This window comes from Chiloscyllium plagiosum, unplaced genomic scaffold (assembly GCF_037043375.1).
Source record: "Chiloscyllium plagiosum isolate Xiang-an unplaced genomic scaffold, Cpla_swu_hap1 HiC_scaffold_43, whole genome shotgun sequence".
Lineage (NCBI taxonomy): Eukaryota > Metazoa > Chordata > Chondrichthyes > Orectolobiformes > Hemiscylliidae > Chiloscyllium > Chiloscyllium plagiosum.
This window is the reverse complement of record NW_028270181.1, coordinates 15,894,655-15,920,536: the sequence shown is the minus strand read 5'-3', so window position 1 is coordinate 15,920,536 and position 25,882 is coordinate 15,894,655. Positions and strand designations below refer to the sequence as shown.

Below are 25,882 nucleotides of genomic sequence, written 5' to 3'. Positions count from 1 at the left end.
TTATGATGAAACTTTGCTGAATTCCATCTATGGCAAGTGTTCTTAAGTCAGGAGTCCAAAACTGGGCACAATTCTGTGGGTAGAGTCTCACCAAAGTCCTTTAGAGTTGCAGCAAGACATCCAAGGCTCCTGTACTCAGATTCCCTTGTGATAAAAAGCCAACAAATCATTTACCTTTCTAACTGCTTGCTGTATCTGCTCACTTGCTTTCAGTGACTAGTGTACAAGAACGCCCAGGTGTTTCCTACCGCCTCTGTGATATATTTGCCGAATCACAAAACTTGCCTAATCCATTGAAACCACTTTAGTTCTTCCTCATCCACTCACAATTCTTCCTAAGATTGTCCTAATTTGTAAATTGGGAAATATAGAAGCTCATATCATGAAATATGCCTGTATCCTCTCTTCACTTGTTGTTTCTTGATCTCATTGTCTTCCTCTTAAAAGCCTGCACCGACCTCTGCTACATCTCAAAGGTTTTTTCTTATGGGGGTAAAATCAACCTGTATAAAGATCAGATTAGATTAGATTCCCTACAGTGTGGAAACAGGCCCTTCAGCCCAACAAGTCCACACCAACCCTCTGAAGAGTAACCCACCCAGACCCATTTCCCTCTGACTAATGCACCTAACACTATGGGCAATTTAGCATGGCCAATTCACCTGATCCGCACATCTTTGGACTGTGGGAGGAAACCGGAGCACCCGGAGGAAACCCACGCAGACACGGGGAGAATGTGCAAACTCCACACAGTCAGTCACCTGAGGCTGGAATCGAACCTGGGACCCTGGTGCTGTGAGGCAGTAGTACTAACCACTAACTTTTCTGGATTTTAGCTGAGAAAAGAAATAGCAAATACCAGTTGTAACAAAGTACTTTGAGTCTCTTGTACCCCATGCTTGAGTACGTGACGATAAAACCTAAACCTAAAATGTAAACATCAAAAGGCCTTTCCTCTGTTGACTACGATCTGACACACTTGGTGAAATTAAAGTAGAGACTCTAAAGATCCCACAACATTGCTTCATTGAACACAAATACAACAATTTTAATTTGAGAAAAAATACAAAATGAAACCATGTACAATATATGTACAAACTCTTTTTGTACAAGACAAAATATTATCACCAGATATCATATATGACAGAGCCAGGTAGATCGGGTCTGAGCACCATCATATTATCTCCTCTAATTACTAAGCGGAAAACAAATGCAAACCGAAAACAAAAGTTAAGAGAAAAAGATCACTCCCTGTAAGAATTCTCCATCTTCAAGATTGATGATGAAGAGGTGACAGCAAAGAGAACAACATGGAGTGAGGAAACAAAAACTAACAGAAATAAAAGTGCATAAATGTAGAATGGAAAACATGCTAAAATATTGAAAATGTGCATTTTTCAGTAAGAATAGTAAAGTTAGTTTTTTTTATTGTTGTTACGTAGTCATCCACTGAATTCCCAGACTCTGGCATCATGAAAGAGTCGAACTGAATGGAAGGTGCTGAAGCGCAAATCCTGAAAACAGACTAGTAAGTTCTCCTTGTTAACAATCCAATTAATATTGATATATTTTATTCACAATTGTTTCACTCTACTTCCTACAAAATTTAACAACAAAGTAATCACAATTCAAAAATCACTCCAGAACATAGTGTTGTTGGGTAGCGATATGGATGTGTTCAGTGCTGCAGCTGGAGAACAGACATTAAAGCTGAGATAGTTTTAGCTAAAGTTAGAGTCTATAACTGATGGAGCTGACACAGCAGGGCATGCAGAAACAATAGGGTTGCCTGCCATTGTATCTTTTCCTGACGTGAGTTTGCAGTAGGCCCGGTCCACCTTTCTTTCTGTTTTGCTTGTTTCCATCCCCTCTGACCTCATGATACTGGACAAGATGGCTTTCGATACTACAAGGGAGGTGGGGGTAACACCAGGAACCACAACTGAACTCCTTGAATCAATAAGAGCTGCTTGAAACTCTGTGTGTGTGTGTGTGCAGGCTTGCTTCAGACAACTCTGCATTAATATTTCCTACCTTGCTGAGTTAACATTGTCTCTTTATCCTCCCAGGATTGACTGCAAAGTAAGATCTACTATCTCTCTGATATGTGTTAACTACTTTGAAGTATATCAAAATTTTTCTTTTAAAACAAGCTTAAGAATGGAGAGGATGAACAGTGTTAGGAAAGAAAAGCTCTTGGCTTGCAGTGTTCTCGGTCCCAGAAGACCTTGTAAGGTTTACTTTCATCTACACAGAGAAAACAAATCAGAACAGAATCATGAAAAGATGATGATGCTGTAATGTGGAACAATCTTTAATACAGGATTTGGTCTACGCCCTATCTTAATACAAGGATAGATAACAGCATATATTCTGGTAGCGCTAACATGCTAGTTATCAGGCAACATTGGAAGCCTCATTTGCCGCAGCTAGAAGTGTACTTTTTTTTAAACTGTTTTTGTTGAGGGATTGGGTGCATTGAACTAATATTTTTGTGACCTTCATCCTCCACAGGGGAAACAAAAGAGGAACAAAATAAGAGTCTGGTCACAAACAGAAGGTAAGCGAAGCTACAAAATTGAAGATGGCAGATATTGCATTTATAAAATAATACATTTTTAAACATAAATGGCCATAATATTCAGTCTGTGTCGATTGTCTTCAAGTCATCAGCAAAATAATCCAATAAAACCTGTGATTTCATGCTGGACAAGCAGATAACTTTCAAGGGCAGACTATTATTTCTTGGTGGTGTAGAGTCCATGATCCTTCACCTGTCTGTGATAGAACACAAAGATCAATGGAGCGTCAAAGCCAGCATCCTGTCAAAGGCGCTTTACAACGTCTCTTCTTCAGACCGAAGTTCACACAGGCATCAACATTCATCTTCTACCTCTCTGATGGGTGGGATCAAACTGCTGGTTGATTTGTACTGATTGATTTGATTAGCCATGTGAGTGCTCATTGGTTTGATCTGAATGTTCCTAGGGAAGGTGTTATCAGGTTCATCTGTAAACCATTTCTTTTCTGGAAACAGCAGGAGGGACCCAGAGAAGAGAGAGAGAGAAAGAGAGAAACAAACATTGTGGTTAGTCTTGTGGGCTGGAAAAAAAATTGTTAATGCTGTTGCATGTTTGACAGATTGTAAAATTGGAATTCATGACATGTTACCTCCTCCACTGTGGTTCTGACTGATTAAGTGGTTTAAATTATTCCATGTGACAGAATGATAAAGTTACAATCTGTTCTGACATGATCTACAGGTTGCCAGCATTCTGCAGTGTCCATCCACATTCATCTTCACGTCAAACAGACATTTTTTTTGTAGTTGTAATTCAATGGAACTTTTAAAGTAATCAGAACACCTGAATTATTGATAGGGTTTTTATGTGGAGGGTTCCCAGTGGACTAGAGTTAGAGAGACAGAGGGAAAAAAAACAGTTTTTTTTCTAGGATTAGAATGCAGTCTCCCCTAAACTAGTTCAATTGCTTTGAAACTACAAGAATATGACTCAGAGGGATTGTAAATGTAAAATAAAATCAAAGCAACAAAAGGATGACTACATTTCATTTTGACAGCTTTTGCAAAAACCAATAAAAGTATGATGTCTTGTTTGATATTGTGAGATCATTCAATTTTACAGGCAAATTTCTTTTCTGCTCATTTTACTCCTTCGTGCCTCTACGTGCCCTCTGTTACTAGGCCTAATGTATGGATTTAGATACTTCCCCAGACCCACTGTCAGGGCTGTGCCATATTTTGTTCATCTATTATGCCGTCCAAGCTAGTGAATGAGACAGTTTTGTCTGAGTGTAGTGCTGGAAATGCACAGCAGTCAGGCAGCATCCGAGGCTGTGCTTTTCTAGCACCACACTCTTTGACTCTGATCTCCAGTATGTGCAGTCCGCACTTTCTCCCAGTTTGTGTCTATGTCAGCTTTTATCCCACCTCAGAGATCGAATACTTAACTATTCCACAATCTGTCATTTGCTACTTGAGTTAATAGCATGGTTGAATTCTAATGAGATTCAATCCATTGAAGCAAGAAAGTTGAAGTGACAAGCCACTTGGTTGCATGACATCCTGGCCAAGCATTCAACCATTTGCGTTCCTAGATGATTGTGCACAGACATTTGTAAAACATCCAAGCCGTTCACACATTGAGAATGTTATTCTTGCAGCACTAAACCTTCAGACTGGTGTCAACAAACAGCTAGTGGAACTCTGAAACTCCCTAGCTATCTTTAACCTCGTTCACCCAGCAAGAACAAGGCAACTTAGAGTCAGAATTCTGTTCCATTTGTTCCCAGATATTTCACTTCTGATCATTGCTGCATTAACCGGCTGTTACCAAACTCATTTCAAATCAGTTGAAAATGCAAGTTGATAGATCTATAGATATGTTTAGTTGACCAGTGCAGACATGTTGTGATGCAATGTCTGAGGCAGGTGGAACTTATCCCTACCTCAGAAGATCCGGGTTCACTACCACTGTATCACGAAAACCCATTTCTCTCATAATTCTTCCATGTCCAGTGATATTATTACACACACTCCACATGATGTGGAGATGCTGATGTTGGATTGGGGTGGATAGAGTCCGAAGTCACGTAACACCAAATTATAATCAGACAGGCTTATTTAAGATCACAAGTTTTCAGAGTCCTACTCCTTCATCAGGTGAAGTGAATTTTAACCCAGGCCCCTGTCTCAGAGGTAGGGTCACTACCACAGCATCACAAGACCGCCCAGAACTTGTTTCATAATAGGACCAAATATATGCTCAATAACCAATGGGGAGAGTTAAATGATGGTGTTAAACCATTACTGGACTTGAATTCAACCTGTTACTTAAAACGACCCCATGCTTATTTAACAACAATGCCGTCAAACCAACTCTTGAACATCTCTTGCATAAGACACATAATGTGTAATCTTGTGATAGAACTCTCAGCTCTCAGGATTCCTTATCCTACAGGTAATTTGAGAGATAGTTAAAGCCCAAAGGAGGAACTGGGAGGCCATATTCTATGAATGGAGTGTGTTAGTTGCACACACAAGATTAGAAGATGATGATCTTGTCTCTAGTGTCATCTCCTTCCCTGATATGATGACAGCAAGGAGAATTTAGAAATTCTTTTGTCACATATTTTCAGATGCAATACTATTGTTTTTGTCAAACTGCTCTAACCTGGTGGAAATTAGTTTAAGTTTGAAAAAGGCAGAGCAACTCATGATTTCTGCACCAAACCGCTTAGTTATTTTATAGAAACAAACTTCACTTTTGATGCAGGAGTCAGTCATGCTACTGCACATAGTGAACAGTTTGGCATGTATTATCCCATTTCATACAGGTACAGTGGCAAATATATTTTGTCTTTTAAAGTATATCCTATAACAGCTTGCCATGTTAGAGCCAGAATCAGTTACATTTAAAACTGATGAGTTTATCCATTTAGCACTCGACATTGGATGTTGAGCTAAGCAGGGTTTGGTTGGACTGTCATATTGTGAAAATCTGACAAGTGTGATCAACCTTCACTTCAACCTGAAGTAGACAGCTTCCCTTGAAGCCCTTTATTTTTGCTAGGACAGTTGACGATAACATGGCCATGTATATGTGTACTTTTGAGAGAATTAAAGTGATTAAATAAAGCAATTTCTTTCACGAATCCAAATCCTATAAAAGATTACATTTCCCAAAGATAACACTGTCATAAAGTGACTTTTTTATTTGTCTTGGAGCAAGACACACTTTCTTGGCTGGTACAGATTGTCAATGGTTGTTGTGGAATTGATGTCAATAGTTACATACAGATTTAATCAATACCCTGTCATTTTCACAAAGTCGGAAAGCACTGGTGGGTTGGTGGTGCGATGTAAACTAAAACATTTACCACCACGTTATTTCTCTTTATCGATTATCAGCCTCCGGGGAATCTTAATAGGTGTTTTGTCAGAAGCTTAGAAGATTGAGTAAGCACATGATCTATGTATTTAATATGCTAAGAGGAAAAGTATCCTTAGATGTACACTGTGACTATCTTCATTGAATTTAAGGGATTACAAGGAATTCTTTACTCCACCGCTGACCCCTGCCCTTCACCAGAATGGTGCTATAGGCTTCAGGAAAAAATATCGGCTCAGGCTGAGGCAGCTAATCTCTTTTTAAGAAAATTTCCTGGATAAGTAACTGTTTGGAGAAGATTAATGGCTGTAGGTATAGGTTGTGAAATGATCTTATCCTCCCTAGGCCACCTCTTTTCTTTATTATATTGTAAAGCACAGTGCAAGTAGACGAAAAACACAGGATTGAAGGTTTATGGATGGAGGTATACTCATCAAAATATAAATTGAAATACAGGTTGAAAACTTCTGCTACCTGACTTGTATGATTTTTTGTTGTTGTTGTTTCCCCAAATGGCTGTGTTGTTTCAGAGCAATATGGTACGACATCAACATTCTGGGCAAGTAGTACTGATGAACGTGACCTGACTGAGCTGCTAAGCCTGTTCCTGTAATTGGTAAAGAGATGGAATCTGTGGAAGTGAGTGGATTTCTATTGCATATGTGGGGCTATCAGGCTTTCAGCCTGTTTAGTTCAGTGAGGCAACAAAAACAGGCAAAAACGTTGCTCGAATTTTGCTGTCGACATCTGTTTGGAAATCTACTCTTTCGACTTACAGTGGGCCAACAGTGTTAGCACTACTGGTGTAAAACACAGGGTACAGAAGGCAGATGGACAGATAGTCTGCCATGAATTGAAATTGCAAATATGGGTTTTATGTTTGTGTAGCTGCTGACAACCAATTTGCACACATTTTGTATGGGCATTTAGGTGCGTTTTGTGGAACTGGTAAAAAAAACATTAGTTTAATTACTTATTTTGTACCACGCACAGACATCAGCAAGCGGGACTAAGAAGAGGTTTGATTCCCAGGACAGGTGGTGAGAGGCTGGAAGCTTAAGACCTGACAGTTCAATAGTTCCGACATTATTACTTCAGAAAATATTTCCAAAGATCTCAAACTACACAACAAGTACTGTGCAAAATTACAGGAATGCTTTTGAGAGTTTTCATTTTATTGATTTTACTGTGGGTTACTGTCATTCAACTGAACCCCTTCAGGAAGTAAACCAATGGAAGTGAATCTTCTTAAATGGAAGTGAGTCACGGATCCAGAACTGTGTTCTGATCAGAAAGTTTCTTTGCCAATTCTAACAAACTTTCTACGATATTTCCTATGATCTAACTAGAATCAAAACTCACTTTTTAGAAATGGCAAATTCCTTCAGAATATGCAGAAAATAAGGAACTGGTTAGATTTCAGGAAGATCGTGTACAGTCACAATGGGCAAAGAAAGCTGGCTTTGTGTCTGTGAAAGCATAACGTTTATTCCCAACTGAATAAGCAGAGCCATTGTCAAACATGCTGCTGAGTGTAGACAAGGAGCCAACAAACAGGAGAGTTGGACTAAAACAGAATGTGCTGGTGAAACTCAGCAGGTCTGGCAGCATCAAAGAAACAGTTAACATTTTGAATCTGGTGACTTTTCCTGAATGATGACAGCAAGGAAAAGATGGTGTTTATGCTGAGATAGGTGTGGGGGGAGAGGTGAATGGATAGGCAGAGTCTGAGCCCAGAGATATGAAAGGGGTAAGCAGATGAGGGACTGAGGGAAGCTGAATAAGTGATCATGAGAGCTGACAGTAGGACAGAATGAGCAGGCTGTGCTGAAAGCAACCCATGCTGAAAGCAACAGGACCAAAGTTTGGAGCTGAGAGGAAAAACATGGAAGGACGGAATCAAGCTCTAAAGTTATTGAAGTCAAAGTTGAGTCCTAGAGGTTGCAGATTCCCAAAGTGGAAAATGAGATGCTGTTCTTCGAGCTTGCGCTGAGGTTCACTGGGATAGAGATGGCGGTGTGTTGACGTTGAAGCTCAGGGTTGTATTTATAGCAGAACGTAGGTATCATGCAAAGCAAGCCACCCAACCTGTGTTTTGAACCCCCAGTGTAGAAGACACCATGTTGACAGCAGCAAATACAGTAGACTAGAATAAGTGAAGTGCAGGTAAATCACAGCTTCACCTGGAAGGTATATATAGGGCCTTGGATGGTGAGGTAAAGGAGCAAGTGTAAAGGAAGGTGCCGTAGGGGTGCGGAAAGGTGTTGGGAATGTAAGAGGAGTGGACCAGGGTATTCCCAAGGTAACGGTTACTGCGGAATGCTGACATAGGAGGGGCAGAGAATATGTCTGGCTGTGGCATTCTGTTGAAGGTGACTGAAATGGTGGCTTATAATTCTTTTGGATGTGGAGACTGGTGGGATGGTCAGTGAGAACCGGGGGAATGTAACAGTGTGGGAGGGAAGAGAAGGCATGAGGGTAGAAGTGCAGAAGATAGGTCAGATATGGCTGAGATCCCTGTCAAGCTGTTTTAGTTTAATTCCAGAAGAGTTGGGCTGATCAGCTGAGCATTATCTACAATGTTACAGACAGAATTGCATTCACAAAATGCACCAGGTTTTCAAGATTGTTTTCATCAACATGCTACAATAAAGGGATAGCAACCATTGGGTTTGGTCTGCAGGGAGCTCCAGTAAAAGGACTTCTGAGTTGCAGGGTTGAATTTGTTCAGAATGTGATGATGGTTTCACATTTCCCCACAGTCCTTCAGCTCAATTACAGACGACACAGGAAACACAAGGCAACTTTCAGGCCTCAGTAATCAAGCAGAAAATTATAAACAGATAAATAGGAACCCACAGGGTTCTTAAATAACCTGAGGATTAATAATTTACTACCCAATCCATAACATTTCCATTTCTTCGCATCATAGCCATTTGCAGGAGATGACAAAGTAGAAACAAGCAGGAAACAATTTGAGTGATTTGTTTTTTTTTCCACAACAGTTGTGACAGCAAAATGCTCTTGTAGCGTCGCTTCCAATCAATATAGTACATTGATGTGAAGAATTCCATGTAAAATTGGTTCATTAGAATTATGATTCTGTAATGATTTCTTGACAATGACTCCGTGTGCCTCCTCTTTGCAAAGAATTGTAAACTGTGTTTTTAATGATTGCAGGTTTCAAAGATTGCTGTTATGTTTATAAGTTGCCTGCAAGTGTTTTTCTTTCAGTCCAGATTACCACAATAACCTCAGGGATGATGGTGCTACTGAAAGCCATGGAAGCATGTGTTTGAGATAATGTAATGCTCCAGGCAACACTTACCCATCGTTGTGTTAAATGAGAAGAACAACTGACCAAACTGATGGCCCCATCCACTGAATGTAGCCGATTCATATTGTAAGAGAGTATATGTTAAGGGATAGATAAAAAATCCTCCTGAGAAAATTACATATGATTGGAATTCTTTGTTTACAGGTTTAAATATCCTGTTACATTGTGGGTAGAATTGTAGAAGAATAAATAGTGTATAAAGCAAAGAGTGGTCGTTCTGTGTTCTGTGTTCATGGGGCTGTTGAATCACTGACTAGGTCAGTATTGATTGTCCAGGAGAACGTGTTGTGAGCTGTCTTCTCAAACAGCCATGGTCCTTGGGGTGTAAGGGCATCCATGGTGCTGTTAGGAACAGGGTTTCTGGATTTTGACCTGGTGATAGTGAAAGGAATAGTGGTGAGGTTCCAAATCAGGATGGTATGAGCCTTGGAAGGGAACTTGCAATTGGTGGTAACCTGATGCAATCTGTCAGTGTCTTTCAAGTTGGTAAGGGTTTGGAAAGTGCTGTCAAAAGAACTGGGTGAGTTACTGCAGGGCATCTTGTATACAGTACCAGTGTGTACAATTTACATCAGCTGGGAAGGTAAAGATGGTAAACGGAATGCCAACCAAGACTAAGTATCCAGGTGAGCAGAAAAGCAGGAATTATTTCTGTTTGTCAGGAAGGTTGGCTTTCCTGTACCATTACGTTCCCCTCAGCTCTTTATATTTGCATACATGGGTGAAATGTCAAGTTTTATGGGCAGGATGCTCTGGAATTGGCCATAGTTTCTGGATGCCAACAACCATGCATCATCTTTGAAAGGCACTCCACTCTTTAAAACCCACCAAGTCCTGCTCATCACTGCCACCCATCCCGGGAGCTACCAGAGACCAGGCAAAGCGTGGCACCATACTTGAAAAATGTCTCCCCGAAGATTGTCTCGAAGGATATCCTAGAGTGAAGTTCCCTTTTCCATATGGATAATAAGAAGAGGTCACCTTGTCTGATGAAGACAGCCTGAACAGAGGTGGCAGCAAAGGCCAGCACCTGTGGGCACCTTGAGAGAATCTGGTTCCATTAGGTGGAAGATCTATAGCTCTGGCCAAGGTTGAAAAGAGCTGAAGATTTGCACAAAATGAATAAAGAAGCCATTAATTGAAAGCAAATTTTGATTTTTTTTAGCCCATTGATTTAAGAGAGCACAAATGAAGGTAGAGAGAAATATTCCACAATTCTGAGGTTCTACAAAGCAACAAGATCGTGTAGGACATGGTGCAAAGATTCTTGATTACAAACAACAAGGAAGCAGTGATTGGTGTCTATGTCAGACTGTATGGAAGATTAAAGAAAAATGCATAAGTACAGTGAAACTATTGATGCTGAAAATAGAGATACAAATGTTGTATTAGAAAACAAATAGAGAGGAAGATTGCTTATGAATGGACAATATTTTTCAACTTTTCTGTCCAGAAATGTGAAAGAGAACATAGAGGCCTCTCTGGCGAAATGTGACCCATATTCAAATCTTGATGGACTTGTAATTCTAAAAAAAAGAGACCATTGATTGAAAGCACTCCTGACAGAGAGGGGAAAACTGCCAGTGAAAAACTAAAAGCCCAAGATCCAGCAAAGGTAATCAAAGGGCATGGAGATCTTTACCAATATAAAGAGAGTGATGCAGTCTGCAGAAATGCAATTAGAAAGAAGTCATTGAATGCAGATAAAGTAAAAAGTTCAGATTAGATTCAGTGGTGATCAGCAAGAAGTTGGAGATATGCAGTTTACAAAGCCCTGACTCAATGGGAAAAAAAATCTACAGATGATCCATCCAACCACATCACTGAAATGATTGATTTGAAAGTTGAAAGGTCCAAATCCTGTCAAAGGTATTGGAGATGATCATGGCAATGAAAGATAAACTGTATCACTGAAATCCAAGAGCAGAGTTCGAGAGGTGTGTTATAAACAAATGATTATTAGAAAAACTACTACACGCAAATGATATAACTTGCCAATGAAAACTCATGTTTAAATATATTGTAGAATAGAATTAAGGAGAGATGAGAGGAGCTTTATTAAAATTCAAGAGGAGAAAGTGAGCCACTATTCTAAAAGAACAGCTGAGTTAATGTAAAAATGTAAAGTGTGCAATACCTCTGTCCTTGGGTATGTGATTTCAATACCTATATTCAGATACGCATATGCACTTTTACATTTTTCTGTATTATGACAAGATATAAAACAATGTGAACAATTATTGCTAAGTCCTTTACATACACATTTACTTAAATATAAATTTTAATGTATACTTAGAGTAGAGTATTTGATTTCCTTTTTACTAACATTACTGCATTTGGCTCCAAAAGTGTCACAATTGCCAAACAATAATTCTAGGAAATATATTCTGCTCCCTTGCCTTCAGTAACTCCCTGGCTACTCTAGATCAGCCAGACTGTTTGGGGTTATATTTAACCATGAGATGAGCTTCTGGCTATGGTTGTGCTATCTCTAAGGGCCCTTATTTTCCCTCTGACTTGGTCCTGCCTCAGCTCAGCTCAGATGAAAATCCTCATGGTTTTATTCTGTGGAGAATTGACTATTCGCGCACACTCTTCGCTAACCTCCCACATTCTACCTGTTACCAGTTGGTAGGATAATAGTCCAGCGTATGCCTCATGGTAGAGGTTGCAAACCACTGGAAGCCAGAAGACAGTGTTGCATGTTTATCCTAAACATCCCCCTTTTCACACAATAAAAGCATCAAAACACTGTATGCATTATCATTTACACAGTAAGTTATCCAAATTACATATTATGCAGCCAATTATTCTCATGCATAAGCAGTTCATTATTCTCATCAGTATCTGCAGGTACACTATGCTCATAGCCAAATCAAATTAAACATTCAGTCCTAAGACCAAGTCACATCAATTCTGGTGGAATGATTCTCACTGAGAGGCCAAGCAGGGCTCGTCACCATATCTTATCAAGTTTGCTGCATTATTTGGCATTTCAGGGAGTATCACGTCCAACTATCAGCCCATCTTACCACACACTGTTCCCAGAACAACTCAGCACTCTCAGGATATGCCTGAATTCATCAGCAGCTCTACTAGTGGCTGCATTATCTTCAAAAGGCTGTGTATCTGCACAGGGACTGTCAGTCCAGAGTTTGTCCTGGACATGGCAGACAGGGGGAAATCGGGGACCTGCAGGTCTGGCTGGTCGGGGAAATGTGAAGACTGGACTTCTCCTTCCCCAGGACAAGCAGTGAGGGTCATGGCAGTAGACTATGCTACCCTGGTCTGAGGCTGCCACCTGGATTATTGCATACTCTGCCATCTCGATCAATGCCCAGCATTGTAGCAAGAAGATTAATGTCCTTCTCCACTCTGCCAGCGTAAGTGTCAAAGCCTACAAAACTAAACCTTCCACTCACCCAAGCTCTGTACCCACCTGCCCCCAAGGCTCATGCTCCACCAACTCTCATTACTATCCGCAACATCTTCTTTCAACATGCTGTCACCCATCCTAATCTCCAGCACCACTAACCTTACATGCCCTTATTGGCTACTCACTTGCTCCAGACACCTCCCCACTCCACATACAGTTCTGCGTTCCTCTTGACCTTCACTTTTTGCAAAAATGTAAGAAACTAGACTTAATTTTCTCAAATCATCGCCTTTCGAAGCCATGGAGAAAGATTTTGCCAAATCTGGTAGGTTTGTAAAGATGCTAATTTTCTTTAAGAATAATTTAAAGTTGATTGTTCAATGAATTTAGTTTTACAGTTTAAATTTTCTCCATTGTGTGACAAAATGAAAGACCTTTTGCTTTTCCCCTTCCCACCATAGAGCAACACGAGAATACCACTAATGGCTTGAGCATAGTAAGGTTCTGTCCACAAAAGGAAATAAAAGTGAATTAGCCAATTCTCTTTCTTATATGCGGAGCATTGTGGTCACTTAGCCACAATACAGCTGCATTGTTCACTGCCCTTTCCTTTAGACATGAAAGAAGAACTTAACACATCATTACTTCAGCAGTATTCACAACTGTGTTACTAACAAATGCTAGTGGAATCCTGATGGACAGCTCTTATCATCATTCCCAAACATCACTGTCATTTTGTCTCTTTTAAGCAAAGACAGAGGCCAGACAATTTCTCTTACTCCGACCATAGCTTTGTTCCATTTGTGTACCACCCTAGATGAAAAAAAACAGGGATAGCACAGTGGCTCCATGGTCAGCACTACTGCCTTATAGCATCAGAGACCCAGGTTCAATTCCAGCCTTGGATGACAGTTTTATGGAGTTTGCACATTTTCCCTGTGTCTGCATGGGTTTCCTCTGGGTGCTCCAGTTTCCTCCCACAGTATAACATGTGCAGTTCAGGTAGACTGACCATGCTAAACTGTCCCGTAGTGTCTAGAGATGTTAGGTTAGTTTGGATTGGCAATGGGAAATGCAGGGTTATGAGGCAAGAGGTGGGGGTGTGCTGGGCCTTGGCGGGATGTTCTTTGGAAGGTTGACGCAGACTCAATGGGTCAAATGGCCTCTATCTGGATTGGAGGGATTCTAAGACAAAAAATGCAACTGCGTTGTCCTTACTGCACTAGGGTTGCCTCCAGGTTCTGTCACACTGCAGCATAGCTTCATCATTTACATGTTAGCATTTCAGCAAGGGCACTGCCAATCATGAGTTGGTTGACTTTAGTGAATGCTATGTGCCAATACCCTTGACAGTGAATTGGCAAAATGCTTCACATTCTGACAACAAACTGGGCAAGAATTTTAAACAGTTGACTAATCCAACAAATTGTTGAACTGCCTTTTCATTTGTTGGTCACTGTTTTACTGTTGCAGCTGTCATCATTTTGGAATCTGAGCAAAGGCCGGTGATACTTGACTTATGTACTTTGGATAACTTTAATTGCCATCATTTCTATTTCTATTTCAGTTTCAGGTTCATCTGGTGAGTTCTGTCAAGCAGCTACATTAGAATTTGATTGTGGTCAGCAAAGGTTTTATTTAGTGTGTCTCCACATCCATAAATGAACAGGTCATCCATGATTGTTTCCACTCTAGGAAACACGCAAACTATTTTGTGTTATCTGCTTCGATACACATCTGGAGCTGCGGAAATTCCTAGCAGTGTGCACAACCATCTGTATCTCTTGACTGACATTCAGAATGTAGTTCGAAAACTGTTCTCATTCACCTTCACTTACTAGCAACCATCCTTCACAGCTGGTGTAATAAAGATTTTTGCCTTCTCAAATTGTGGCAAAATTCCTTTAATGATTGGAACTGGACAAGATGATCTCTTCAAGCTTTGTTTAGATCCTTTGAGCCGATCCACACTCTCAGCTTTCCAGGTTGTTTCACTGCTAGTATAATGTGAAACAATTCTCTTGGAGTTGTAACTTTCCTGATTATTCCCTTCTTTTGGGTACGGTCTGTATCTTGCTTGTTGCAAACAGCTGAAGGGATATGCTATTTAATGTGATCTGCTATTCACTGGGATATGGCCTACATTCTTAAATGTCACACGCATTGAAATTCATATCCTGCATTACTCATCTGTGTGAGAGATAGAATGTCTTTCTGGCTTCATGGCAGTATCCAGTTATTGATGAACATCACTCATGTTGCTACTGCAACAGTAGAAACATGAAACTGGTATACAGTCACCTGTTGCTTAAACCTTTGAAATACCTTATGCCGCCAGTGAAATCTGTGGTAGGCTGACTTCTTTTCAGGTCTAAAACTGATGGCTTTAGACCCATTCATGATTTTGCACAATATATACTGAGAAGTCAGGTACTCATTATCTCGAAGGATGGCTTTTATGAGCCCTATTACAGACTCAACCTGCCATATGTAAAAGTTAAACAAAGCAAGGCACTTACAAACCATTAATTGGCACATTCTCCACTTCCAATCAGAGTCCACTTGTCAACCACTCAATCAACACACTTCTACAATACAGTGTAACTGTTGTTTTCCTTTACTTTGGCATTTCTTGCAAATTGTCCTGATGAGTGCAAACCATGTCATTTTCCAGCAGTACTCAAGTTCTGTGCTTTGAAATGACGATTTGTAAGGATATCATTCTACTCCTGTAGGATCAGCTTCTTGGTCAATGATTTAACTTGCTGCAATATGCTGCAAATCTCTTTTGAAAGGTTAAGTGTTGCCAGTCAAAGCTTTAAACTTGCCCTGGGTCAGATGAATGCCTTTTGCTTACCATCTCTGATGAGGAACTCCAGATCTTTGTTGCATTAGGCTCGAGAATAAACTGTCCTCGTAGCACAAGTATGGTGTCATCATATAACCTCAACTTCACTTTTGAGAGCTTCATTTGTGGATCATCATATTGAAATCTCTGAAGGTCATGATTTTGCATGACACGCTGGTGTCTATCTGACACTTCATGTTAAAACAAACTTGACATACTTCTTCTGTAGTCATCACTGTAGCTGTTGCTATCTATCGACCTGACTGAACTAATTTGTTTTATGTTGTAGAGTGATTTGTCAAAATCTTTGGCTGATGTCTCTCGTGTTGCCATTTGTCCCTGTTTCCTTCTAGCCAAACACTTGCACACAAAATGATTCTGCTTCGAGCAGTGAGAATAATGCTTTGTGTACTCTAGACATGCTTTTTTTAACATTGTCTGATGTCCTCTCAAGTATTTGCATTCTGCCTTATTCCATGACCTTTCATTCCTTTTGGTCTGTAATTTCAGTTGACATAGTCATAGAGAAGTAGAACAGATCCTTCATTCCAACTCGTCCATGCTGATCAGATATCCTAAATTAATCAAGTCCTATTTGCCAGCATTTGGCCCATATCCCTCTTAACCTTTCCTATTCATATACCCATCCAGATGCCTTTTAAATGCTGTAACTGTACCAGCCTCCACCACTTCCTCTGACAGCTCATTCCATACACACGCCATCCTCTGGGTGAAAGTCTTGCCCTTGAGGTCCATTTTAACTCTTTCCTCTCTCACCTTATGCCCTCTAATTTTGAATTCTCCCACCCAGGGAAAAGAACTTGTATATTCACCCCTCATGATTTTATAAACCTCTATAAGGTCACCCCTCCTCCTCAGATGCTCCAGGGAAAACAGCCCCAGCCTATTCAGCCTCTCCCTCTTGTTCAAACCCTCCAACCCTGGCAACATCCTTGTAATTCTTTTCTGAACCCTTTCAAATTTCACAACATCCTTCCTAGAGCAGGGAGACCAGAATTGCACGTGGTATTAAAAAAGTGGTCTAACTGATGTCCTGCATAGCTGCAACATGACCTCCCAACTCCTATTCTCAATCCAATACCAATAAAGGCCAGCATACCAATTGCCTTTTTAGGGAAGGCTTGGTTTGTGCTGTCACGAAGGTGCTCTAGCTGTTGACTTACAACTTCAGCACATAGAGTCATAGAGATGTACAGCATGGGAACAGACCCTTTGGTCCAACTCGTCCATGCCGACCAGATATCCCAACCCAATCTAGTCCCACCTGCCAGCACCCGGCCCATATCCCTCCAAACTTTTCTTATTCATATGCCCATCCAGATGCCTTTTAAATGTTGCAATTGTACCACCCTCCACCGCTTCCTCTGGCAGCTCATTCCATACATATACCACCCTATGTGTGAAAACGTTGCCTCTTGGGTCTCTTCCATAGCTTTCCCCTCTCACTCTAAACTTATGCCCTCTAGTTCTGGACTCCCCTACCCTAGGCAAAAGACTTTTTTTATTTACCCTATCCATGCCCCTCATGATTTTACAAACCTCTATAAGGTCACCCCTCAGCCTCTGACGCTCCAGGGAAAACAGCCCCAGCCTGTTCAGCCTTTCCCTCAATTCCTCCAACCCTGGCAACATCCTCGTAAATCTTTTCTGAACCCTTTCAAGTTTCACAACATCTGCAGTGGCGATCGTTTTCCTGAGAATATGTTTCTACTCTCCCAGAAAAAAATGCTCTCAATGTGGGATCTCTTATACCTTGTCATGGACCAGGCCAGACAACCCCCCCCCTCCCCCCCAAAACATTACAAGAAAGTAGCCCAGACCCTAAGTTTCCTCGGTTGCTTTAAGCAGATGCAATGATGCAACTGGTCAAGCCACTTAGTTTTAACCAAAACAACATTTATTTATAAGATTACCGAATGAAACACAAACAGAAGAGAATGGAATACAAAATAACCTAACCTATCCGAGAACCCAACAGATCATCCCAACTTAATGATGTTGTTCCAAATACTTGCGACAACCCCCATAAACATCCCTTGGCACAAAAGGTAAAATCAAACATAGGTTTCTACAGGAGAGAAGGTAGAGACAGAGGAGCAAAAGCCTGGGACTTGCTTTCAATGAATAGCTAGACTGCCAAAAACCAAATCAAGCCAGAGAAAAGCTGAGCTGGGAGATCTAGCCACTTCCCTTTCATTACACAAGTGTTTTTTTAAACTTGAAAACTTTTTTGCCTGAGGCAGTATCTGTTACCTATAATCAAACTGGCCCTAAAACCCTTCCAAGCCCAGACGTTTCAGAACCTGAGGTTTTTACGACCTCCTGAGAAAAAACCAAGGGGAACATAACATTTTTAAAGGAGCAGAATCATCATAACCTACTGCAATCTTGTTTGTAATTGGATCATCTTTTTCTTATCCTAATACACAGGATACTGAGAGAAGTGTTTATGTTATCACAGATTGATCAATGAACCTTTTTTCACCCTTGGCCTGAAAATTGAAAACATAACTTAGGAATGGTATGTTCACTTGAGATCCAAGGTGTGCCTTCAAGGTCTTTAAAATGTCTGCCTTTTGTTTTGTTTGTTCCACAGAGATATTTAGAATAGAAACAGTAACAGTATCTCTGCAACATTGTTAAAAGTGTAGCTATTTGTAGCTGCCATTTTATTAGCTAAATCTGCTCCAATTGACTGGAAAACCAGCCAGTTCTGCTTCATGTCAACTTATATTTTGACTGGTGCCAGGACAGGAACTTTCAGCTCTCAGCTCTGGTCTTCTTTGCTTATTTTCTGTGGTCTCTTATGGTTTTTACTTACTTTCAACGATTCTGAACTATATTCCTATTTTAGTAGCAGTGCTTCTATACAGCTCTTCATCACTCAATATAAGCTTGACCTTGACATTGTGTTATAAGTTCACGGGATAACTGTGTAGCTTATTTATTGAAGTTGCTGTAACATGGATGCCTACAGTGAGTGCCTTAGGGTGGGAGTCACATGATTACAGGAAGCCAGGAGGCACATTAATACAGTATTGCATTTCTATCTCAAACACTACCCTCTGAAACTTGAGATCATCCAAAACTGTACTACAGTATCCCAATCACCTACCATTCATACATTCACTGCCCAATCTAAGTTCTCAGTTAAGCAGCACCTTCATTTATTTTAAAATTCTCTGTTGGATTTCAAATCTCTCCATAACCTTTCTGCGTTCTTACTTCAGGTTTATGGCAGTGAGAAAATTATAATCATACTTTCTCTGCTTTCAGTTGCCAAAGACCAAAGGTCTGGAAATATCTCCCCAAACTTCTTTAACTATCTATACCTCTTTCCTCCTTTAAAATGTTCCTTAAAACCTTCCCCTTTGACTGAGCATTTGGCTAGCTACTCTAATCTCACCTCACATAGCTTAGCATCAAATATGAAGCTCCCTTGTGATATTTTAAAGCATTAAAGGTCTGATATTTAAGAGGTGGTTTGTGCAGTTGGAGATCTAACAACTGAACCACTGGATAATTCACTTGGGAAGAATACAAAAGTTGGCAGTTAACAGTTGGTGTATCTTGTCAACTGGTGTATCTTGTCAACAAGTCAACTTGGACTTGTAGCACTGGTTTTGCAGAGGTTGAGCCTTTGAGAGACTATGGAATGACGACCATAATTCAACTAAGTTGCAGTTTGGGATAACTGAGGTACAAAATATTCCTGCACAATGAAAAATAATATCGACACATAGATTTTTGCTTCTCTGGTGAAAATAGAGGAGTTAGTCTAAGCAAAACTGATAGGACAAAACCAATGGAATGGTTACATCACTGAAACATATTCTGCAACAGCAATTGAACTGATTCTGCCTCCCTATCATATCATATCGTGCTGCAAATGGTTTCCTTTCAGGTGCTTAACTAAATCCCACTGAAAGCTATGATGCAATGCATTCCAGATCATAACCACGCACCGTATTTTAAACAAAGGTTTTCCACATGTCACATAGCAGCAAAGATCAGTCCTGTTGGCTGATGAATAGTGACAAATAAGGCTGGCTTCGTTTACAGAATGTATTTGGCTGCGAGATATTTTTTAAGAGACTGATATGAGACAGTGATCAGTTTATGAGTTAGAATTGAGAATGAGCAGCCATCGGTTTAATGGGATACTTTTTCTAAAAGAATCAAATAAAGCCATCAGCAACAGGCTACTATTCCCATCGAGTAAGTGTGGGGAGAATATTTAGAAAGAGTTGAGGAGGCAGAGGCAAACTGCAGCACCTTAAGGAATCATTGCTCATAGATTCTACTCGCATCATGTAGACAAGTAGGTGCTAAGGGTATTTGGATTCAACTTTGTTCAGCAGGGAAACACAGTTGTAGCACTTAGTTGGAAAACAAGGGCTTTTTTTTGTCTGATATTGCACTTTGGTTTGGTTTTGATTTTTCTCAACATGCCTCAATCCTTTTCTCCTACACTAACTGTGGCAAAGTTCACTGATTTATAACTTTGCAGATAGTGGCTGGGCTCCAGAGTAAGTGACAATTTTTTTTTAGATTAGATTACCTACAGTACGGAAACAAGCCCTTCGGCCCAACAAGTCCACACTGACCCTCTGAAGAGTAACCTACCCAGACTCATTCCCCTACCCTATGATCTCCCTCTGACGAATGCACCTAACACTATGGACTATTTAGCATGGCCAATTCACCTGACCTGCACATCTTTGGATTGTGGGAGGAAACCAGAGCACCCGGAGGAAACCCACGCAGACACAGGGAGAATGTGCAAACAGTTGCCCGAGGTGGGAATTGAACCCAGGTCTCTTGTACTGTGAGGCAGCACTGTTAACCCTGAGCCACCATGCCTCCCATGAACAAAGTTGGATAAAGACTCTCAACAAGATATTAAGTTGTTTGACAATTGCATTCTTCTTTGATTTGGTCTTACAGAGGGATGTGGGGTTCTTGCAGTGTACTGGTAGTGTTCCTACTTCTGATCTAGGAAGGCCTAGTTCAAGTCCTTCTGCCCCAGTTATGTGTCCAGATAAGGTCATCAAAATCTCTCCTCTAACTCATTCCAACTGACCTTCTCTAACCCTTTCCCTTAACTTTCTACCCAACTGTCAACCCCCACTCTATCCCTTCTAACATTCTTTATGCCATCATTTCTAATTATCCTATCAAATCTTTCTTTCCCCCTCTTACCCTCACCATCCAAGGTTTTTTCTCCCAAATCTCAAATCCCCCTTCCCCATTAAAATCCATTTCCAATCCCTGTAAATGTGATAATGGGCTGAAGAAAGACCAACTTGCAAACAGTGGAGAATTGACAGCATATTCAGCTCGTTACGAAAAAAGAAAATGTGTTTTTGTTTAAGAATACATCTTTATAGGTTTCAATCATGAAAACAGACAGTTAAACGAGACTGTTAAAAGTTTTAAAATTTCTCATGCGTGCAAACAGGCTGCTTTTAAAGGTTTGTATTGTTGATTATAAAGCCCAATTGACCTGCCAACACTTTGTCAACACAAAAACTATTACCAGAGGGGTCCCTTCCTTTGGGCCAAAATGCTCAGGTTTAAGCCTCACCTGCCCCAGAGGTGTGTCATACTGTAACAGGTTTGAACATGTTGATTAAAATAAGTTTTGAAAGCAGTTATTCGCATTCAAGTGCATATATAATGAGCTGTGGGCTCACATACTGGTTTCAAAAACTGAACTCATCCAATAGATGTCTACTTGGATAATTTTCTTCAGTAAAAATTCAAACATATTAATTGTAATATCCGTTCTCCACGGAGTGAGTAACATACTTGCATTTTCCATCTATCTTTCACATGATCTACTTAACAGAAGCCCTCTCTTTCAGTGGGCTTACAGACATTATTTCAAGGTAGAGAGGACAGTTTCCCTCCCATTCTCCACCCAGAAAACTGGCCAATCTCTAATTAAACCTTGCTAAACAGATGATCCTATTGGCATCATCCTATTACTATTCAAGAAAACTTCTAGGACACAATCGACTATTGCTTTGCTACATTGCAGCAGCGACTGCATTTCAAAAGTCTTCCTTAGCTGTAATAGCATTTTGAGACGTCAAATAAATATCAGAGATACTATGACAGCTCAGTTCTAACATAAACAGATGCTTTTGTTGACATGCATGAGTCTGCTATTTTAAGTGTTGTTCACAGTAATTTTACCGTTTTAAAAAGGGCTTAATTTCCTGCAAAGGAAAGAAAAATCATTGCAATCATTTTCTTTAAAAACTATGATTTTCAGGCATAGGCAGGGAAAGAATTTTACATTGCTGAGCGGACCTGAGTGACAGTCTCTGTTGAGTTGTGTGCTCTCTTACATGCTTGTTGAGCATTAATGTCACTCCTCACATTTCCCTGTGAATGTTGACTGTGCAAACATATCCACTGGGGACCTGCACTCCAGTTACTACACGACGACAAATTGACCACAAGCCGTTAAACAGACTGCAAAGATGTGTTAATGTTACAGTCTATAAATGGGTGCTGCATGCAACCAAGAGGCCACAGGCCCCATCACCATGTTACATTCCATTCATGAGAAGAATGATCAAATAAAACCAGGTGATTAATCAATACTCCTGTGGGAATATCTCCAACTATGTCTTTCCTGAACAATGAAAAAGCTGATGTTGAACTTGGTGGGGTGAAACATTGTCCTCTCTAATGGATTGTCAAGGCCAATCTGAGGCAATTATGAAGTCGGCCTGCAAATGGATGAGCCACACAATCACTCATTGTAGAAGTAATTAAAATTCTGATGTAGAAATGGACCAGGTGCTCCTGACCAATCAGGTGTTAAGAGCTGTCAGTGACAAGTAATTGAACAGTTAGAATTAGAACATAGAACAATTCAGCGCAGAACAAGCCCTTCGGCCCTCAACATTGCGCCAACCTGTGAACTAATCTAAGCCCATTCCCCTACACTATCCTATCATTATCCATGTGCTTATCCAAGGATAGTTTAAATCTCCTTAATGTGACTGAGTTAACTACATTGGTAGGCAGGGCATTCCATGCCCATACCACTCTCTGAGTAAAGAACCTGCCTCTGACATCTGTCTTAAATCTATCATCCATCAATTTGTAGCTATGCCCCCTCGTACAAGCGTACATCATCATCCTAGGAAAAAAACTTTCACTGTCTCCCCTCTCTAATCCTCTGATCATTTTGTGTGTCTCTATTAAATCCCTTCTTAGCCTTCTTCTTTCCAATGAGAACAGACCCAAATCTCTCGGCCTTTCCTCATAAGAACTTCCCTCCAGACCAGTCAAAAGCAAAATGTCATCAATCATATTTGTCACAATAGCTTTTACAGACAAACATTATATTCTACCCTGGTTGATTACTTCAAAACTTAAGATGTGTTGATGGCTTCTAAGAGCTAAAGACATGCTTATTATTTGTTCTAAAAAATACTGGGTACTTAGGCGTGAGATTGGGGCCTGGATATTTATGTACAGTGCATACCTTAAGTATCTGATATGATGTCTGCAAGGCTTGCATACACTGAATGCATTCTACTCTATAAGTGCATCGCACACAGTTTTGGTGAAGTTTCTGGTGGTCAGGATTTGTGCCAGAAACAGGTGTTAGGTCATTTGCAAAGTTGGGCTGTCCTGACATATGTCACTATCAAACTACAAGTTCAGAGGAAGCAAGTCCAGATGTTTCAGATTTCCGACACCTTTGCTTTTTTAAAAAAATCTTAATGTGGCCTAACAGTTGGTGCTTAAAGGAGGCCACCATCAATGGGTGCATTTCCATTAAACTAAACGTGGAACAGTAATATTCCTCCAAGCTCTGACACAAATCTAAAGACCATGATTGGCGTCATCTTGATCACCCCTCCTTCCCAAGGGCCTACTTTTAGTCTACTTTACTGGTGATCCCTTTGAAACTGAACATGTGACAGTTTCACCTCTTCAATAGCCAGTGCTATCCAAATCCACCCTTATACCTTTGACCTCCTGTGCTCCAGAAATTTGAATCCACGATGAAATGCAACACAATTCAACTTGGTATGTGATAATTTGAGGACAATAGAAAAAGGTTGGTAGATAGTCATTCAACCTAATTACTCCTTATCAAACGGAATATCCCATCCTAGAATCTATCAACACTGCCCACATGCTGGCACATGCTAGCGTAAAGCTTTCTGAGGTGGCTTGACAACTCACTTAGTTTCAACAGCCACACCTATAGCCCAAGAATGAATGGAAAGCACTGAAGACTGCAGATTACACATGCACCATCAAGTGTCAGATGCAAGTTCTGGATGATTGGCACACATCTGTAGGTGAGATGGCATCACTGTTGAGGAAGCTGTTCAGGAAAGTGGTAGGGTAAACAGCTGCTGTTTCTGAATGTCTCTGGTCAGGCTTTCACATCGCAAAAAAAAATTAAACTGTCAAGGTCTGCGCACGAATGAGGTTATGGATGCATTTCTTGTTAGCTGCTGGTGCAGCCGAGGCCAGCTTGCAATGTAAACGTGGCAGCATCTGTGGCAGATTCAGTACTGAGCTAAAACACTTCCATTTCATTACTCAGTAACTAAAGTGGAGGTGGGGGGGGGGGGGGGGGGTGGGGGGCACAGCAGCAGTGGCAGCAGCAAACAGTTTCGCAAACATTTCCGAAAGAAGTTGAAAAATATCCAAAGAAATAGTGACGAGCTCAGGGATGTTTTGTCTTAATATACGTGCATTCCACATTCTTTCTTTAAAGACACAGATCCCAATGTTTGTTATCCATGATGTCTCCAAATGAATTGACCGAGGTCAAATATACAATCCACTACCCCACTGGAGGCTTCAGTGGCAAAAGAACAAAGAAAACCTGGGAAACAAATTGACCAGAAAGAAGCACAAAGAAGCCACAGCATTTATTTCCTTTGCTTTGATTAAAGCACCACACTTTTGAGTAACTGTTTCCTGTTTTCCTGATGTTGGACAGAGGGAGAGTTATTACCCTGCTGTGATTCTATTGAAGACAGTAAGTACTCCCAGGTCAGCAAAAGCCAAAAGTAATTCTGAATTCCTGTGCAGTGACATGGGAAAGCAGCCACGTGCTCCGTGTCACCCCGACTGGGAATCTGAGCTGAGCCTCACACTTTGATCTCACAGTTGTAAAAGTTTCCAAACTTCCACAGATCGTGTTTTTTTTCCTGAGGAGGAGCACCAGGCTGAAGACTGACCAACTGGAAACAAGTTGGAGATGGTTAAAGCCACTTCGCCGCTGATTCGAGAGCAAAGTTTGGTGAGAGGAGCCCTCCCTGGATTGAATCATTGTTCAGATTCCAGGGTAAGGGTCACCAGATAAATGCCAATGACGTAAGAGTCAAACTGATTTCCATGACAAAATGAGAATTGTACCAGATGCTGAATGCTAAAATAAACTCGTTTTGCTTCGACACAATGATCTAAGAGAACAAAAGTCAGTATTAAATCAGCACTCCAATGTTGCTGTGCATTGTTCTATTGAGCCTCAGGATTATGCTGTCCCTGATGTCTATCTATGAACAACAACACTGTTAAATGCACTTGTTATAGGCACAAGAAGAATGTTATCCTGCTCAGTCTGGGAAGAGTTCAATGCTTGGCATGCTCCACACTGAGAATGTGGTCTCACCTCTGCAAGGATTACACTGTAACTGCCTTGGAACATATCAAATTTTACCTTTGATGTTAGCATGGAGCTGACTGTGCCATTCACATAACAATGGTATTGATATTAACAGTGGTGCTCTGCTGAATCAATGTATCTGGCACTATCCTGGGTATAGCTGTGTAGCAGTGAGACTGCTACAATGCTCCTCCACAGCTTTGAATAGAGAAAGGAAAGCCTGCATCCCTGACTCTTGTAACTTAAGTACATGTGAGGATAGGATCAGGCTTGGTTGTAATTCCCTGGTAGAATAACTTATTGATTTTCAAGACTTGATTATTAATTATTGCCAATTGGCCACCCAGAGGTGATTAATGTCCTGGAAGCCATAATCCAGTAAGGAGTCAGAGCCTTCAGGAGAGCAAAAGTGGGAAGCAGCGATATATAACAATGATAATGTGACCTACCCACCCCACCACCCACAGGAAATTGGCATATAGAGAAAGCTTAGCAAACTGCGTAAGCTACATCAACATTTGTACAATGCTCAAATGTATTCTAAACAGATTTTCAGGAAAGATTTCACACTTGCATTTATGTAACAACCTTCACAACCAAAGTTGTTTTATAACCAATAAAATACTTTTGAATTGTTGTAACACAAGGAATGCAGCAGCTAATTTGTACAGAACAGGCTCTGATAGACAACAGTGCGATAATTATCAAATAATATGTTTTGAGATCATAACTG

The 25,882-nt window shown here is 40.6% G+C and overlaps 1 protein-coding gene across 13 annotated transcripts in view; it reads right to left on the bottom strand.

Moving 5' to 3' along the window:
• Window positions 1-1,027: 1,027 nt before the first annotated feature.
• LOC122541861 (calcium-activated potassium channel subunit alpha-1) overlaps window positions 1,028-25,882 on the bottom strand; it is an 847,529-nt gene continuing 822,674 nt past the window's right edge. For 12 of the 13 annotated variants that reach the window (XM_087982311.1, XM_087982314.1, XM_087982315.1 and 9 more), the window contains one exon: window positions 1,028-3,027. In XM_087982311.1, coding sequence (XP_087838437.1) covers window positions 2,876-3,027 — 152 coding nt within the window. In that variant the 3' untranslated portion in view covers window positions 1,028-2,875. The remainder of the gene's footprint in view (window positions 3,028-25,882) is intronic. The other variant, XM_087982321.1, reaches the window with a different exon arrangement.